The following is an 18834-nucleotide window of genomic DNA, read 5'->3' on the forward strand; positions in this document are numbered from 1 at the left end:
TTAAATAAAGCTCTATCTATCTATCTATCTATCTATCTATCTATCTATCTATCTATCTATCTATCTAATGCTAATTGTGATATATTTTGATATCATTTATTTAATTAGTTATTCAGTGCTAATTGTAATATATTCGGATATTATCTATTGATATTTATTCATTTAATGCTAATTATACCATTTTATCTGTTTATTGCTAATTATGATGTACGATTGATTGATTAATTTGTTTGTTTTATTAATTGCTAGTTGCAATATGACATTATCTATTTATTTATTTATTTAATTACATGCGCTTAACTGTGATATATTTATTTAATTAGTGAATTGATTTAAGAATACGTATGATATGCTTTATTAAATAATGAATTTATTTTATGTTAATTATGAAATACAATATGAAATTATTTATAAAATATCTATAGAACCTCAACGGGTTTTCCACAGAGACAAACGAAGAACCGTAAGATTTCTAGATCTATCCCTATGATGTAACATCTTATAATAAATAATACTTTTATCATGAAACTTTGATCCAAGTAGTAATAAAAAATGAATATATAGAAAAACTACTGCTATGCCAATATGACATCTGAAAGAACTTTAATGCCAGTGTAACCAGTTGTGTTGTCCCACATGAGCGAGGCCCCTGCTAAAAAGGCTGTTTCCTTCCTGCAACGTGGAGAGCTATAACTCACCAGTGCCGGTTAGTGCTATAGGGCAGGTCATGGCATGTGGGCATAGCTGCGGTCTGCGTGCTTTATTGAGACAAGGCCAGTTGAACCAGTCTGTCCATCCATTGCTGGGAACCTGGAGTGAATTATGTGCAAGGGTGTTTGCACGTGCGTGTGTGTGCCTGTGTGTGTGTGATGATAGATTTGGAAGCCACCTTATGCTGTGTGAACATATTTTGTTGTTTTTGTCACTTCCCCTCTGCAGGTTTATGGCTGTACAGGAGTGACACTAAAGGTGTACACGTTTTATTTAGACAGTTTGTGTTGGCTTGGCTGTTTGCCATGGCTTAAGTCTTTTTTTTAGTCGTGGCAACCTCGCAAAACGTGCAGCAATAGATCTGGCAGCACAAATAGCCAATGAAATGAGTTTAGATGATGAGAAGTCGGTGTGGATCTAAAAGCAGGGTGCGTGTCCTGGACTTCATGAATATAAAAAAAATATATCAAAACAATAATCACAAATTTCACAAATGATTATGCCGTTGTTTAAAGGTATAGCTCCGTTTCCAAATGCATGTTGCGTTACGAGGTCCACATGGAGATCTCCATGAAGCAGCGGGGCGTTTGACCACACCATGTGCAGCCCCCTAGGAATGCAAGCATCTTGTTGTGCAAGCCACAACAGGTTTAACCCACATCGCCCTGTCATCTGTGGTAAGAATGAATCATTGTATAAACCCAGATCTGCCTTCATCTCTACACCTCAGTGGCATGGTTGTCTATGTGTAGTCCGGCATTAAGCAGCTGGACCGTTGTGTTTCGCTCCCGTGGGGAGAGAGGGGGGTAATTTCAGTCCTTAGATTTCTCTCTGTGGTCTCGGTAAAGAACCAGGGTGGGATTTCAGGGTTTAAGATGAAGGATAGAAAAAGCATTAGAGAATCTTTCTGTGGTTTAGCCCTTTTAACATGTCCTCTCTTCGGCGTTCCCTCTTCCCTTTCTGTTGTCTCGCTTCATCCGTAGCCTCTGTCGCAGGACAACAAGGAGGGATGACAAAACCAACAATGGACGTCCGTGCGTCTTTAGGAAATGCAATTAGGAATGTTTAATTTCTCTTTTTTTTTCAGTCTGATGTACGCACATAAACCTTGGCGTGAATTTCAGCCTGCGTTAAAGATCATCCGTCATTGTTGTTTAGCCACATGGAAGTGCTGTGCGTGCAGATCTGAGCACAAGCGTTTTGGTAATTTAATAATTTCCAGCTCTTAATTGCACACAAATACTGATCTGATGGAACCCGATGTCACTGTGTGCGTCGTTTGTTATCGAAATGGCTCAAGCGAGTTGAGCTCAGCAGGAGGTCAGCGAGGTTTAATTATAGTATGAATTATAATCAGCATTACGATTCTTTTATCTAGTGCACTGACCATATCGAATACTTTATAGGTGTAGTACTTCTAGGCCATCTGTTATGTACAGTTCGTCAGCCTGGGTTGACATGACGATGGCATGGCGTTTTGTGGAACCCTGGTACGAGTAAACCCACTGGTAACATTTTAACATAGTGGCTGTAGGATTTATACACTTGCCTGTCAATTTATTAGGTACACCTGTTCAATTGCTTGTTAATGCAAATATTTAATCAGCTAATCACTTGGCAGCAACTCAGTGCATGTAGAAATGGTCAAGGCGAACTGCTGAAGCTCAGAATGGGAAAGATAGATGTTTTAAGTGACTTTGAACGTGGCATTGCTGTTGGTGCCAGACGATCAGGAAATGCAAATCTATTAAGATTTTCATGCACATCTCTAGGGTTTATAGGGAATGTCCGTAAAAGAGAAAAGATCCAGTGAGAGATAGTACTCTGGGTGAAAATGGCTTGATGAAGCCTGAGGTCAGAAGAGTATGGCCAGACTGGTTTGAGCTGATAGAAAGCTCACAGTTATTCAAATTACATCTTGTTACAACCATCCAACCTTGAAGCAAGCAGATGGGCTACAGCAGCGGAAGACCACACCGGGTGGCTTACCAAAACTGGACAATATAAGATTAGAAAAAACATTGCCTGTTCTGTTGAGTCTCGCATGGATGCATCCTGCCTCCTATCAATGGTTCAGCTTGATGGTGGTGACGTACAGTATAGTATTGGTGTTCATCTCTTAATGACCACAGAATAACACACCGTGTCACAAAACTCAAATCATCGCAAACTGGTTTCTTGAACATGACAATACGTTTACTGTACTGAAACAGCCTCCACAGTCAGCAGACCTCAATCCAATAAAGTACCTTTGCAGTGTGGTGGAACGAGAGATTCAGATCACGGATGTGCAGCCAACAAATCTGCAGCAACTGCATGATGTTATCATGGTAATACGGACCAAAATATCTTCAGAATGTTATCAGCACCTCGTTGAATCCTCGCCATGAAGAATTGAGGCGGTTCTGAAGGCCAAAGTGGGTGTAACCCAGTAGTAGCAAGGTGTACCTAATGAAGTGGCCAGGGAGTGTATATTATAGTTAGTATAGTTTTCGAAATCAACATTTTAAAATGCGTGGTTCTAACTGTCTGAGATGAACACATTTATATGTAAGTAAATATTCTCAGCCATCCTATTTGGTCATGAATGTTGAAGTCTGTTGTGCGTTACTACCTGACTGAGCAGGGCATGTTGTTGACCTTTAGTCTTGTTTTTAGCTAACTGATAAGAAAGGACCGGACCGGATAAAAAAAAAAGTAAAAATATCTACAATAATATAAATATTTCCTATTATATACTATAATAAAATTAACATATTAATTTTAATATCTAATATCACAATTAGATATTTATTTTAATATTGTTAAACATATTTTTGTGGACATGAAATTAATGTTATGTTTGTTTTAATTGGCAAATTTAAGTATTTATTTTTTAGAAAGAAGCTGAATTATTTGCCAGTTATAAGATTAAGAACTTTGAAAACTGTTTTGTAAAAATAAATAAATAAATAAATAATTATGATTTCATGTTACGTTTCTGGTAATCTTGTAATAAACACTGAAAAAAATGTTTTTGACTGAATACAACATATTTACACTTGATAAAATGCCATTTTTTTGGAATGTGTGTTTTTTTTTCAAGCACTATGTAAAATAAAAATTGTACAGTCTATCACTATTACAGTAGATATTGAACTTCATGACCAGTCTATTTCCCAACCTCAACTCCTTCTTAACAGAATGCATGCACTTAAGGAAGTGAAACTTCCTTTATAACAAACACAGTGACCAGAATTTCAGGGGACGTTATATCCTATAAAAACAAAACATTGCTTTTAAATTCATGTGCGTATATAATCATATATTTTCCCGAAGAAAATAATGAACATGTCTTGAAATAAAAATGTATTTTGACATTTAGTGTTTAAGGAAATTAAGCTTTTGTGCGAAGACTTGGACTGTTTTTTGGTTCAGAAAACTAGACGGAAGAACAGTGGCTTATTCAAACATAACTGCCTTCCAGACATTCTCTTGACAGGCAGACGACAACAATGTGTGTGTGAGTGTGACCTGTACACCTGCGGAGGCCTCACCCGCTGGATCAAACAAAAGGCCCGTGGACTGTGCAGTCACTCGCAGACATGTTGCTCAAAGTCCACACACACACACACACACCTGTAGGTAAGTCAGGGAAGCTCAGGGTTTAAAGGTGTGGCCTTCAGATTAGACGAAATGAGACGAGTGCTGGCCGGTCTCAATGCAGCCCGGTCTTGCCGCCTCGGTGACGGTGTGGAGATGTGGCCCAGCTGAGACAAAGGGCACCTGGTAAGGTTTGGAAGCCCCACCAGGGGCAATCTCCATTCTCACATTCTCACATTACATTATGTAATTAGGTCTGTGTGGTCACCAACTGGTGTTGTATGAACTGCTGTGCAGCTTTCAATGAACTGTCTATGAGTGTGTGTGGCTCTGTCTGTGTGTGCACATGGGGCTGGAGGGTGTTGATGGGGAAGCAGAAGTGGTGCAGGTCCCAGGATGCTCACCTGTAATTCTCCCTCCCCTAAAGAGAGCCGGTGAATGGAATTTGGCTAAACTGGAGAGGTATAAATGATACGGTTTGGTGCTTGCCCGCACCCCTCCACCCCCCACCACCACCACCTCCCCTTTCTGTAGTTCATCTGACGCAGTGATAATTGGGCATCGGGGTGAGAGCTACATATGGTCCCTGCTACTCAGCCTCCCCCAGTCCATGCTGAAAGCTCATTAAAAAGCCTGCTTGTTAATGAGCTATAGGGATCATAGAGCACCACTATCATTATATAGAGAATGGGGTGGGGTGGGGTGGTGTGTAGTGTAGTGTGTGTATGTTGGGTGTGGGTGTGTGTGTGGGGGGGATTGGTCTGAAGATGCTGTGGTGGTGGTTTTGTCCCATTACAAAGGAGATGGCCATTATCGTAACTCGCACCAGCAGGATGTCCAGAAGTCCGCTCTCACAATCCTGGGATTCTGGTTTAGTCCCACCATAGTAACCTCCCAGCATGTCCTGTAAATGAATTAACACCCATTTCACTCAGGCATTGCATCTCATTCTATTCTCTGAACACGGTAAAATTCAATTAGATTGTTTTCATTTTATAAATACTAATGCATGCCGATCTCTTTATTTTCCGCCAAATGGCCGTATATACAGTACTGTACGCCCAGTATATAGTTCACTTGGCGCACCGTTCGCTGGAAAGGAGCCAGCACGAAAAGACCATTTTTATCATTCCCGGCAGACATGTTAGTGCATCTGGAGCTGGTAGGAGTGTATCTAGTGCAGGAGCACTTTTGGGATTCAAAGTCACTCTTGAGGTGAAGAATGGACCACCAACCAAAAACAACAGTGGGCTTGCGATCGCAAATTGACACTAATGAAGTCCTAGAAGTACCATTAATACACTTTGCACGGTTTGTCTAATAAAGCAGCCAGTAAGAACCAGGAGGTCACCCTGCTGGAACTCCAGAGGTTACTTGAGATTAGGTTATGTTATAACAAACCGAGCTAGCAAATGAGTTAATACAGACTAAAGGGAAGGAACAAGTGCATTAATGGTGTCCTTGGATAAAACGTTATTTAATAAAAGTTCTGTGATTCCAGGCGAGTTTGAGCTCTTTGTTTGAATGCAAAATGGTCCATGAACTGATTCTACCGCAGGGGAAAATAATCAGAACCTCAGAACTTAGGCCCAAACTTTTTCAAGTTAACCTTTGCAGAAGTGGCTTCATGAAGTGTCTTCATCCCTGAGTGGTCTAGACCGAGCTTGGACTTAACCCAGTTGCATATTCCCGGAAATACGTGAAAGATGTCAGGTGTGCGCCAGTCCATTTCAGAGAGAACTCCGATGAAGGTGGATACACTTTGCATGTATGTACAGCACTTTGCTTGCACAGCTGACGAATGACTTTTGTCTGAAACATCTTGTTTCTCTGGAAACATTGTGACCTACAGTGAACCTTCATTACTACACTATACTACGGACTGACAGGCTTGGCTTTGGCTCTGGAGCTTATGACTTTATTCATATTTATAAGTACGAAGTTAAAGGTCACATTTCATGCTCCTTTGTAAACGAGTGAGCCTTAACGTAAGTCTTAGAGGTCTCCAAAATGGCTCTGTTAACGTTCCAGCTGAAACATCTGGCATGCTTGATTTTCGTTCGATCTGACTTCTTTTTCAGTGTCTACAGCATCAAATAAACTGCCACTGAATGCCACACTAAGGAAGGGCATTTAAATAAATAAGAGCATTAATTTATTATGACATCCTTGATATTCAGTGATATATATATGAAGTTAAAACATAACTAAGATCTGAAGAAGGCCAGGGTGGCCATTAGTGGTTAGCTGCTAACCGAGAGTGGCTAACCTAACCGTTTTCAAGAGCTAAAAATTATTAGGTTAGCCTTTAGTGGTTAGTCACTAACTGTTAACCGCTTACCAAACCCTTCTTGAACACTAAAGAACATGTGCCGGAGGAATAATGATTGTGCAGAGCACAGTTATGACAGTAAACACCACCTTTATTTCTTTATATAATCTCCTGCTACACTATTTCACTATGGAGGTAGAAAGTTTTATCACTATGCTGGGGCCTGCTTCATTTCTGAAACGCTGGCCTCCCAGGAACTCCTTTAATGGCCCCGACATATAGAAATAGCTTTGAGCAAGGTCAGTACTGTATAGAAGATGTGGCAGTAATTCCCAGCCGAGTTCCTGTAGCGTGCAAGTGGCGTTCATGAATTACTCAGGCAGATATCCAAGATTTGGAAATGTCAATTTTTAAGGATCAGGCTCACCACTCTTTGAACTTTCACGGGAACTTCTGCAATGGCCTCTGAGCCACCTCGGCCGGGATCGTCATTCACGGACGTACGGCCTCCTTTAAAACATTTGCACCATTCAAATGTTTTACTGCAGCTAAGAGTCTCATCACCATACTCTGCTTGACGTCCTCTGTGAATGTCAATCACCTTCATTCGTGAAAAATTTCATCATCATTTCAAAGTCTTGCTTCAACCGGTGCCCTCATAGAAATCTGCTATCGTCGATTCAAACTGCAATGCGTTACTGCTGTTCTGAGAAGTACAAGGTAAGCATCTCTAATAAAACGGCCAATGAGTGCATTAGAGTTAAGCAGACCGACCATAAAACCTTGTATAGAATTATAACAGATTTAAAAGGTTGGTGCTGTTTTAGCTAACAAATCAATGTTTTTTTTTTTTTTCATTATTGTGTGAAACCATGCTTATTGGAACACACACGCAAATACAGGTGAAGGCGTTCTGAATGACCTTTGAGTCCGAGCACAATTCAAAGGAAGTAAGCTGGAAGAAGAGCAGCTCTCCAGTCTAAACACGGATGAATTCTTGATGTGTTCTCAAACAAGTAGTGGCAGGTTCCATTCCATTGCAGACACACTCACACACTCTCTCTCTCGCTCACCCTCACACACATGCACACACACACAGACGGACACCTTTGACTTTGCATCTTTGCAGTCTTTTAATATTCACCTGAACAGGCACAAAATAACAGAATTATGGCTGCTTTACAGCAAAGGCATGTGCTTCCCATGGAATGCTAGAGGAAAATATTATACTTACATAACAGATATAACTGAAATCGATACAGGTGAAGCAAAAGAACAAAACCAATTAGGGAGGGTGAAGCTCTCTACAGTATGTACAGTGTTTCATTCCCTGAAGTGGTGGACACTGTTGTGCCCAACAGCCTTTCACATTTGTCTATATTCAAATAGTCAGAACTGTATTTTTTTTTTATTAAAAGAAAACAGTCAAACATTTCCCTGATAGATTACAGACATCAATATTCATAGAAAATAAACCAATAAACATTTTCTGCATACATACAATAAGACATGTTTTAACCCATAGGTATATTTACACACATACACACACATGCACACACAAGTGCTCACACGGCAGGTTCTCCAGGCAACAGGTCAGTGCTGTTCCCCACCCAATCATTCCTCTGAATCGCGAGGCTTTTCATTTGTACACTCGCACAACATGCAGCACCCAAAGGAAAAAAAACAAAACAAAAAAAAAAAACAAAGACGGCTCAATATTTCACAGCATGCAGTTATACAAACGTAACCTGTAAACAGAAAACGAATCTGTAAACAGCAATACAGAAAAAACAAAAAACAAAAAAATCAGAAAAGCATACACACACACCCGTTTCTTTTTCATTCGAAAATTAAGCCTTATGCATAGAACAGCAGCTAGAGGTTTCCAGACGAATCGGTTGCGATGCACACAATGTTTAAGCGCTGACTTCAAATACACTTCCAAAAATCCCCAAGACATTGCCATGCGTGTTCGAGATTAGAAACACAGAAATCTGTGTTTTGATTGTTGATGCTCATTGCCACATTCCCAAACTGTGCTGATTATATCATACTGTATCCCAAAATGTTAAGGTCCAGCATTCAGGACACAGATTAAGACTGTTTCCAAGTTTAAAAGGATTTTCAGTTGAAACCAACAGCAACAACAAAACAACAAATAATAATAATAAAAAAAAATCCCCATTGCCAGCATAATTCTATTCAAAAATGTTAGGGAAAGAGAGCATTATAAAAATCTCCCTTTCCGTGTAAATTTGACTTTACAAGCGACTAAAATTGAGCGTGTAATTTTTTGAAACAAACAGAGATCTTTACAAATAACCAACCAATAATATAACATAAACCAGTAAAAGAATCCTGTTTCTTGATCTTCCTTGGTCGTTGATGCTCTAGGCTGATTCACCCGTCCTTTTCTGAAGGTGAAAGTCATTATGCTGTCCTTTACTGTCCTGGACTGACTGGACAATCACAAGTCAAACCACTCACCGCAAGATCGTGAGTGCAAAACTAGATTTCAAATATCATGCCGAGTCCTAAATCCTAACAGGAATGTCTATATGTAGGCACTTGATTGTAATCTGATCAACTACATATGCCAGAACATGGGTCCTGTTCACCAAAAGATGGTTCTGGTGCCTCAATTATTGAGGCTGATGTTGACCAGGGGCCGAGAATCTGATTAACGCGTCTGTTGTGCTGGCTGTGGTTAATATAATCCCTGAAGGACTCATCGCAGTTTAGGCAGTGCTTGGAGCACGACTCGACTCCACTCGGCTGGCATCTTCGGGAGTGGGTGAGGGAGTACCATCGTTGGAGACGATCATCTCAGATTCCTCTTCTTTAAGCGCTTTGGACATCTCCACATCGTCTGCGGAATGCTCGATGGTGGGATCCTCTTCCATTTTAATGCCGAGCTTGGTGTATCCAAGTGGAGGGCTAAGAGAGGGTGCGTTTTGGGTGTAGGCTCCGACTGTAGCATGGCTAATACCATGGGTCTTCTTCAGATGCTTCTCCAGTGTAGCATAGACCGTGAAGGGCACAGAGCAAAGCTGGCACTGGAAGGGTGCACGGGTGCCACGGGCGCCATGGGTCTTCATGTGGCGGGTAAGCTTGCTACTCTGTGCGCAGGCGTAATTGCACAAACCACAACGGTACGGCCGTTCGCCTGTGTGGCTCCTCCGATGCACAGTCAGGTTGCTACTATTGCGGAATCGCTTGCCGCAATATTCACACGCCTCTTCTTTCTTCTTGCGGCCAGCAGACTGGCGTCTCTCATTTTCATGCTGCCAATCCTTCACCACATCCAAACTTTCTACCTCTGCCTCCACCTCGCCCTCTCTCTCGATGTCCCTCTCCGGCCTCTTCGGGGTACAGTTGCCGCTGGCAATCCCGCTCTCTCCAGTCTCTCCGCTGTCCAACGAGCCCTCTGAAGGGCTGCCATAGGGTGAAGGATGCTGCGGTTCCACCTGCGCCTCTTCTTCTACCTCTGATGGATGTTGGTAGTACCTCTGTGAACTGCGGTTGGGTCCCCCTGTCTGGGATGCCAACAGGATCAAACCTGTACCTGCAGGCTCACTTTCATGATGCCCACCGTCTCCGTATCCCTGCTGGGAAAATCTACTTTGGACTTTCCCATCCTCATTTGTATGTGCACTGACAAAATTTGGCATCCTCAATGAGCATTCTGACAATTTTAAAGAGCTTTCTGGAACTTTGCGGTGGCTCCTCATGTGTCGAGCTAGCTCTCCACTTTGGGCAAAGGATAGCTGGCACATGGCACAGTGGTAAGGCTTTTCAGTGGCGTGTGTGCGCCGATGAGCAGACAGGCTGCGCAAGGACTGGAAATTCTGACAACAGATCTCACAGGAGAAGGCGCCTACCAATGGCGGAGTAGAGTGGGGAAAAGGAGAAGCAGCAGGGGGAGATGGAGATGGTGAGGGCACGACTCCTCCGTTCCCAACACTCACCTCCGCCAACCGCTGGAGACACAGTGAGAAGTTCAGGTTTTGGAGATCCCGTCCTCCTGACAAGGGGGCATGGGTTTGGGGCTGATTGGAGCGGGGCAAACGTTTCATGCCAGAGGAAGTGGTCACGAAGGCGGAGGCCAGTGTGGCACCCAGGTGGCGTGGATCCATCATGGCCGCTGGCTTAGGCTTTCTGGGATAATTGTCCTCGACTTGGTAGAGACTCAGGGAGTGTGCATGCTGGGCATGTTGGAGGAGAGCCCATGCACTAGACAACACACACTCACACACCAGGCAGGTAAAACTGGATGGCTCATCTGCAACAGAAATCACATGGGGATTATTTGGTTAGAATTGCTCTGAAGGTCATCGTACACATCAAAAAGTGTGTCCGATTGTTCAGGGAGTACATTAGTGGCACGTTGGTCAAAGAGTGTAATCGTTACTGCTGAGGGTTTGCCACATTCTTTTAAGAGACCAAGATTTAAAAATCTTGAGAAGTTAGCATTAAACATTGTATCATAAAATCCAAATTTCATCATGCAAATGTATGCCTTTAAACACAGCTTGACCAAAAGAGACTGTGTAGTGTACATGGGGTTGTGAGCTAATTATTTTTCAAAAACTTATATTAATCCCTCCTTGATTTCTTGATAAAAGTAAGCAAGTAAAAATTGCATTTCTTTTTGCTTCTTGCATATCATGCCTTATTTATTTATTTATTTATTTATTTAAATGCAGCCACCGTGTCAGTTACTGCACCTTAAACGATTGTGTTTTTGGAGCGTATTATGTTTACCTACCACAAGTTCTAAGAACTTTAATTATCAAAAGCAAAAATTCAAATTTACACTGCGACACTGGCATACAGGTAAAATTAAATAAAATGAAAATGCAAAACAGGGGCCACCAGAACAGGCATGGCTAGTCCAGTAAGAAAATGACATCCCTCTCTGCCTAAGGTCATGTGCGAGAATGTATTGTGATCAAGCGAGACAGTTTGCAGCATGAAAATGAAAGGACGTCAGAAGAAGCCGCCCATAACTCACGGAACGTAATGTCATTTCGTTTGTGCAGGGCAGAAACAGGTTTAACGGCAAATGTGAAAACTAGGACACGCTCACAACCAGAGTCATAAGAAATGAAACGGTCTGCGTGTCACGCAAAGTCTTTATCTATGAAATGATGAAGGCGGACTAAAAGGTGAAAATAACATCAGCTGCTGTAGGTTGTAGAGCCACGAATGTACTTAGGCAAAACGTCAGTAACCTTGCCAGGGTCAAGGTTGCTAGGTGTGTCCACGGGAGAGTGTAGCGAGCGTGAAAGAATAAAGGACAAAGACCGATGCTGCCATTAAAGAGGTCGGAGGACGTTTTTTCGAATATATGGCGAGCTTTGTCTCGGGTTCTGAGAGCCACTCACCAATTAAGCAGCAAATTGCTAATTAGTGGAACGAGGCGAAACGAAGGCTTTATGCAAATGAACCCTGAGTCAGCCTGCTTGATGAATGGGGCCTCTCTGCATAAATCAAAATGGGAAACAGGATCCCAAAAATTGACAGGGAAAAAAATAAAAAGATGCTTTTATTTATTTATTTATTTTTTATTTTTTTGCCTGCCAAAAGGCTCAGGGCTGAATAGTATAAGCCTCTTTCATGTCTCCTCAAGTCAAAATCCTTCAGTATTTTATTGGGAGGGGGGTTCGAGGGGTGAGAAGATTAAAAAGTGTCTTTGCCTCTGCCCTCCGTCTAAGGCTCTAGGCCTGGAGAGGAGAGAGAGAGCTTAGAGGAGAAGACATGCCTTTGAGCCTTAGGGAAGGAGGTTAAAAGGAATGGTGGAGAGAAAAGTACAAAAATAAATATATATATAAGTTTGACTTTAAGAACAAAGAGAAAAAGCCCTACATGACATTAAGCAACCTCGAGAAAAAAAAAAAAAACAGCACTCTGACGAGTGCACCTTGAAACCCTCCGTGTGAGTCCCCTTCTGCCGCCAAATCTCTCCCTTGGGTGGGGGAGACAGGGGAGGTGTGCAGGGGGGCTTTTGTGTCGAGGTCCTGGAGTGAAACACAATACCCAACCCGTCTCTCTCTCTATATATATATATCTCTCTTTCGATTCCCCCTCCTTTTTTTTCCCCTCCCTCCCTCTCCTTCAATCTTTTTGTAAGGATTCCCATTTGGCCCAGAGTAGCACTTGCATATTAAGCAGAAGCAATAACTGCTAATTAAAAATGCAGATTGGCTGGGAGCTCTAACGAGCAGCAGGCGGAATCTTCTCTCCCTCGGGAATGGAGGAAGAAAAGAGAAGGGGGGAGAGAGAGAGAGAGAGAGAGAGAGAGAGAGAGAATAATGAAAGCGCGAGAATGAAGGAGAACGAAGAAGATAGGGTATCAATGTATTGTCTGAATGATGCATCACATGGCGCCGGTTACTATAACACGCACACACACACACACACGTGCGCGCGCAGGCACACACACAGACAAACAGGCCAAGGCGTGTGCTTAAATCACACGCATGCACTTGGCAGAGGGACATCTAACTGTTGTGGGGTAACTGAATTTTCACTGGATGAGTCAGTGTGAAAAAAACAAATTGCGCTACTGTGCCTCAGTCATCCGCTCGCTCACACACACACACACACACACACTTACCCTTGCACACTCAACACATCAGAACACCAAACAAACTCCTGAACTTATTCCTTCCTGCCTTGACACCTGTCCTTGACACATACGACTACACACGCGAAAGGAGAAGGACTGAACCCTGTGGAGCACAGAGACATGGACAGACAGAGACAGAGGCAGAGCCGTCTGTCCCTCGAGCTCGACACAAAGGAAGGAAGTGCTAACATGTGCGCCTCGGTGTGCATGTGTACGTGTGCTGTAGATAATGATCAGTCATAACCACCGAGTCCCTCGGCGAACACTTGTCACCTTTAATAAACTGCCATGGTAGCTTAGCTTAGGAGCTAAAGGCAAGAGCAGATCTCGATTCGGGTCGCTGGAGTCGAGGTGCAAGTGAAGTCACAGGAAGTCACAGTTCACTAGGCGGGCAAATAAGTAGCAACAGTTGCACCTGCTCTGCTAGTGACTAGTGACCCTACCAGATTACTGTAGAACACGACAAACCACATGCACGTAGTAGGATGACAACAACCTCGACACTCTGATTTCTTGTTCTTAGTAATCTTTGAGCAAAGCAGCTAAATGACTTGGGGATTTCCTGTCATGGTTCTAGTCGAAATGTTCATTACTGTCATTACAGTGGAAACCCTGCAAACAAAGCACTGTAGAAATGTTTAAAGTTTACACCAAGTTCCGAGTAACTCAGGAGTCTCTCGTGCTGGGAGGCACAAAACAAGTCGACCAACATCTGGGCTTACAGATGGATGAGGAACATGCAAATTCAGACCCGTCGGTTGGTCTAGGATTGAGATATTTTTATTACTTGGCTCGGTTAAGGGTGCCGAAAGAATTTTCATCGGAAAAATGATCTAATGGACATGATGTTCTTCTTCTTTACTTTGATGCAGTCGATCAGCCGGAACCTGTCTAGTGTCTAAGGTTTACTTTTGTAGTTTTGCTCAAGAGCTTTCATTCATTCATATTAACTGCTGGAACACAACCTGGCACCCATGCTAGCTATCACATGCTTACACACACACACACACACATTCATTCACACTGAGAGGTCAAGTGAGTGCGGGCAATCCACACCCCGGCGTGTTTCTGAGGACAATCGTGGAAAGCGGTTGGACGTGGAGAGGACATGTGAAACTCGACACAAATATTAACCAGTGTCCTACGCAGCTCCGCAGTAAGATCACCTTCGGGAATGGATACATTGGGGAAAAATTGCATCAGACAGACTGTCATTTCTTGCTATTTGCATGAGCCTTGCGAAGTGTAAAACTAAAGCAGTCCAATGTGGACACCAGACTTTTTTTGGTAAAATTGGAAAAAAAAAACAAGCAAATTGGATTTATTTTCTATTGAAAAGTAAAACGTGAGAGCTCAGTGTATATGTTTGTGTGTGTGTGTGTGGTCTACTCTGGGACTTGGGTACTGTTGCATGGCCTGGCTGTGCCCTGTTTACCTGGCCATTTCACCTGAGAGACCAAGCCAAGGAGATGCTCAGGTGTGCGCCTCTTGCCTCTTACCCCCCCGGGTGTGTACAAGCGTGCGTGTCTGTTTATGCAAGAGAGTGTGTAACCATACTGCCCATCCCTGCCATACAATTAGCATCAGTGTCTCTAACTCACAGAGGCCTCAGCGCTGCAGCAACAGCGACCTAATGAGACGGACTGGGGACATGTTCGTTAAACGGGAGGACAATAAAAAGATTGACATTAATTAACATCTAGAACTCACCTGCTCGATTATGCTCCGCCTTCACACCTGGATCTTCCTCCCAACGCCTTCCTGTTGTCCTCTTCAGCTCCACGTAGCCCGATTCCAGCTGCGCGCCCGGGCCACGTCGGAACGTGTGATTGGCTGGAGACTGAGGCGTGTGGTCCAGTGGGCCAGCCCTAGTGCTGCTGCATCCTCCCTGCTTGTGCTCGATGAAGTTGAGGATGTGAGCCAGGGGGAAGGCCTGACCGCACTGACCGCATGTCAGAAGATCGCTGCCTCCAGCTACGTGATCAGGAGAGCAGGGTGAGCTCGAAGTCACACTGGGCTCTGGGGCATCTACAAAGGAGATCACAAGCACACATGCATGTTAAGGGGAAGTTTTTTTTCCCCCCCTCAGCTTACACACCACCATACTGGTGACTCAACTTAATAGTATATATACTGTTGCTAATACTAGAATCCTAGACAGAAACCCAACCCCAGTTTTCCCCCTCAGCCATCAAACCTACCCCTTTTCCTTGACATGGTAATCGTGACAAATTGTCGTATCCGTTTTACATTGACAATACAGCCACACCAAGTCAAGATCAAGTCATCTCATATATGTATACTGTACATTTTCACAAGTGATTTTTGACACGGTTTCTCTTACATATGCTTTCTTGAGCAGAATGTCTATTGGCATCCTGTCAATCAAACAGGGCAGAGGGGAAAAGGGAAGTAGTACTAGGTGAAAGCACACCTTCATCGGTTACGTCTAGCTAACTGGATAGGTGATAGTGCAAAACTTTTTGAAGGCATGAGGTTTCACTATAATAAAGTGACGCTAAGGGTTAAATTTAAATTGAACGAGACAAACAAGAAATCGGTAGAGATAATTGAGACCAACGGAATTAGCACCGACCCACGATACTCTTGACAAATTGATATCATATAATTGTCTATCCATCAATTCTGTTGCTTATGAAGACGGAGAACTTATGAAGCGCCTGAACATGAAAGTGGTTTTCCTAAACACTTTCAAAACATGTATTTCTAGTAAAGGAAGTGTGGCTTCAATGCCCGTCATTCTAAGTAAAAAAAAAAAAAAAAAAAAGTTATCAAATCGAATGTCTTAATTAAGATGCCGCTGTTAGCCCAATAGTGACCAGACTTATTGAATCCAAATCAGAACAACTTCATACTGATCCAATACACATCGTGTATACAAACAACACAACTTTTTTTTGGACACTGGTTAAGTAACCTAATGATCATTTCCAATATGAATAAAGTACTCCAGAGTTAAGAAGCAGCTCTCACATCACGGTCACGCGTATACTCCTAAAGCTTCGAATGTCCTACCTCACTCACATTTCATTTAGCCCTTAACTTGCCTGTTTGTTTCAGGCTCTCTAGTGAAGTGTTACTTTCGCTTCTCTACAGGCCTGTGGAGCGTGCTTATCTGGCACCCTCAGTCGGACACTGTCTGGTCAGCAGATGCTGGCCACTTCCTGTGTCTCTGCCATTCGGCCTGCTTTCAGACAGGAAACACTCTCACTCAGCTACTGCACACAGCGACGACACTTGCCAACCGCTTCAACTCGTTGACACTTTACACACAACACACACTCGAGTCGTCTCTTGCATGTTCTCACGAGCTCTGTGTGTTTACTAAGGTGGCTTTCACACTACACAGGAGCACTGTTAATTTGTCACAAGAGCCAAAGTGTTACTTGAATTAAATAGGACCGACTGTGTGACACACTACTTAGAAACGGACCGATGACCAGGGACTGCGAGTTTTGTGTTCGCTGGTCGTCACTGCATTCTTAATTACTATTTTGGAAGCAGTTACAGAAGTTAGTGAGCAAAGAAATCACCACACTGACATACAAAACCACAGTTAACTGATTTACAGTGTGTTCTAAAACTATTGGCACCTCTGGTGAGGAAGGAGCAAGAGACCTAATTAAAACAAGGTTAATAAATAAACCTTAAATCTTTGCTTAAACATGCTTTGACCACTTTCAACGTGTTCTAAAAGTAACACTCTTCTCAGGAAGAACATCATCTCTGATCTCTGTGGTTGGATGCAAGGTGGTTCTTGCAGGTGCCATGTAGGCCAGGGTCCCGCCTGTAGGACCTCTGGACACGATGCCCCTGCCTGGTGCCCGCTGCAGGCAGAGACAACACTGAAGATGGGCAGGACCGCACTCGTGGTTACCCAGAAATGTCACCTTTCCTGTTTCTGTTGCTGCTGCTTTTGCGCACAAGGCGCGGCTGCACCGTCCTGCGGTCAGGTAAAGGCGCGCAAGGTTGCCAGATTGACATCGATTCCTCTCCGGGATGTCTTTTTTTTGTGCCGCAATAGATTGTGAAACATGTATATTAGATAATAGAAAAAAACTGAATTTTTTGCTGTTTTGAGGTTGCTTTTTAAAACCTTTGGAACGACTGAGAAAGCGTAAGATTGGTGACTCAGATTTGGCAACTTTGCACCTCTATTAGTTTGGGGTGAAGAGGAAATAGGATAGAACTAATAAATAACAATAGTTTTACACTTAAAAAAAAAATCAGTCTCTCTAAACACAACCACATGCGAATTCAAGTATATTTTGTAAAATTCATATTTGAGTCTAAAAAAAAAAAATATTGAAATGCACATGTATAAATAATAAAATGCATAAATAAAAATACATTGATTTGCATTGTGTGTGTGAGTGAGTGAGTGAGAGAGAGAGAGAGAGAAATAAAGGTCGAGAAGATGCAATAAGGAAGTAAAGTGGCTGGACAAAACTGACCAAGGTACAAAAATAATTTAAATGATCCACAATAATGATCAGAAATACCAGCCCTGCCTAGAGGATTAATAAGATTACACTAGATCAATTAAGTGATTAGCTTGATAACCTTCCCCATGCCAAGTTTCTGACACTTGTCATACTGTGTGTGTGTGTGTGTGTGTGTGTCACATATCCCAGGCTCAGACATCCCTCTCAGTTACAGCACAGGGAACATCCTGTAGGAATCAGACTGAATTCAGCTCGCCGACTATGTGACTTGTTTTCACTTGTGACGGCTGAGGAGGAAACCGCACAGTAGCCTGATGTAGGTTACAAAAATAGCATGTCAAGTGTGCCACACGGTGTGTTTACAGGCTTTTGCATCGTACACGTGTCTACCTCTGGTGCCGATTTAGGAGCGTGTAGGATGTGTGGAGTGCGGCTTGAGACGTGGCTCGAGTTTTCCAAGCTTACCTTGAATCACGCTCAGGTGTTGCGGTCGACTTCCAAGTTTGCGCCTGGACATGATCAGCGTTTTTGCGCAAAACTCCCCGGCTTTTTTTAAACACCTTTACGAAGTCCTGGATTATTAAACGGGACGGGTTCAAAACAAACACAGCACAAACAAACAAACAAACACACTCGGGTTTGAGATTTCTCTCCGCCGGCAGTGGTCACGGTCGCAGCCCTTCTGCCCGTCAGTGTTCAAGTTCAGGCAGCTAGTCGCCCAGAGAGGGAGGCGGGGCCACTAATTATCATACGACACGCCCAGCTGCGCTTCTCAAACCTTAACCACGCCCACTGCTCCTTGCTGCATCCTCTGAGCATATTATTTATCATCAAATTATAATCAGGTGCATTCGAATAACGGGACATGATTCACCTTTCTGGTCTGTCTTATACTTGTATAACAACTGCAGGTCATTATCATTAACCTTAATTTAACAGAGGCAGATTAACTAAATTTGACAAAAAGTTTTTATCCCCCTAAAATACTCAGACCCTCAGGGGTTTACACCTCCTCCCGCTTCCCCACACACACTTTCAAAGGCACTGGTGGTTTAGTCTATCTTGCACGTGGATGGGTTCATCATTCATATGCTGAAAGTTATACTCAAACTAGAATTAAGCCTTTTCATTTATTTTAATTCATTGCTCAGTTTTTAATTATTTTAACAACT

General features: G+C 42.9%; 1 protein-coding gene across 1 annotated transcript; it reads right to left on the bottom strand.

Moving 5' to 3' along the window:
* Window positions 1-7679: 7679 nt before the first annotated feature.
* Window positions 7680-18355, bottom strand: znf296 (zinc finger protein 296). The gene is made up of 3 exons (XM_053499710.1): window positions 18128-18355; window positions 14907-15224; window positions 7680-10847 (listed from the first exon to the last, which is right to left on the bottom strand). The coding sequence occupies exons 1-3, from the start codon at window positions 18177-18179 to the stop codon at window positions 9304-9306; spliced, it is 1914 nt and encodes a 637-aa protein (XP_053355685.1). The 5' UTR covers window positions 18180-18355; the 3' UTR covers window positions 7680-9303.
* Between the last annotated feature and the right edge of the window lie 479 nt (window positions 18356-18834).

This window comes from Clarias gariepinus, chromosome 7 (assembly GCF_024256425.1).
Source record: "Clarias gariepinus isolate MV-2021 ecotype Netherlands chromosome 7, CGAR_prim_01v2, whole genome shotgun sequence".
Classification (NCBI taxonomy): Eukaryota; Metazoa; Chordata; class Actinopteri; order Siluriformes; family Clariidae; genus Clarias; species Clarias gariepinus.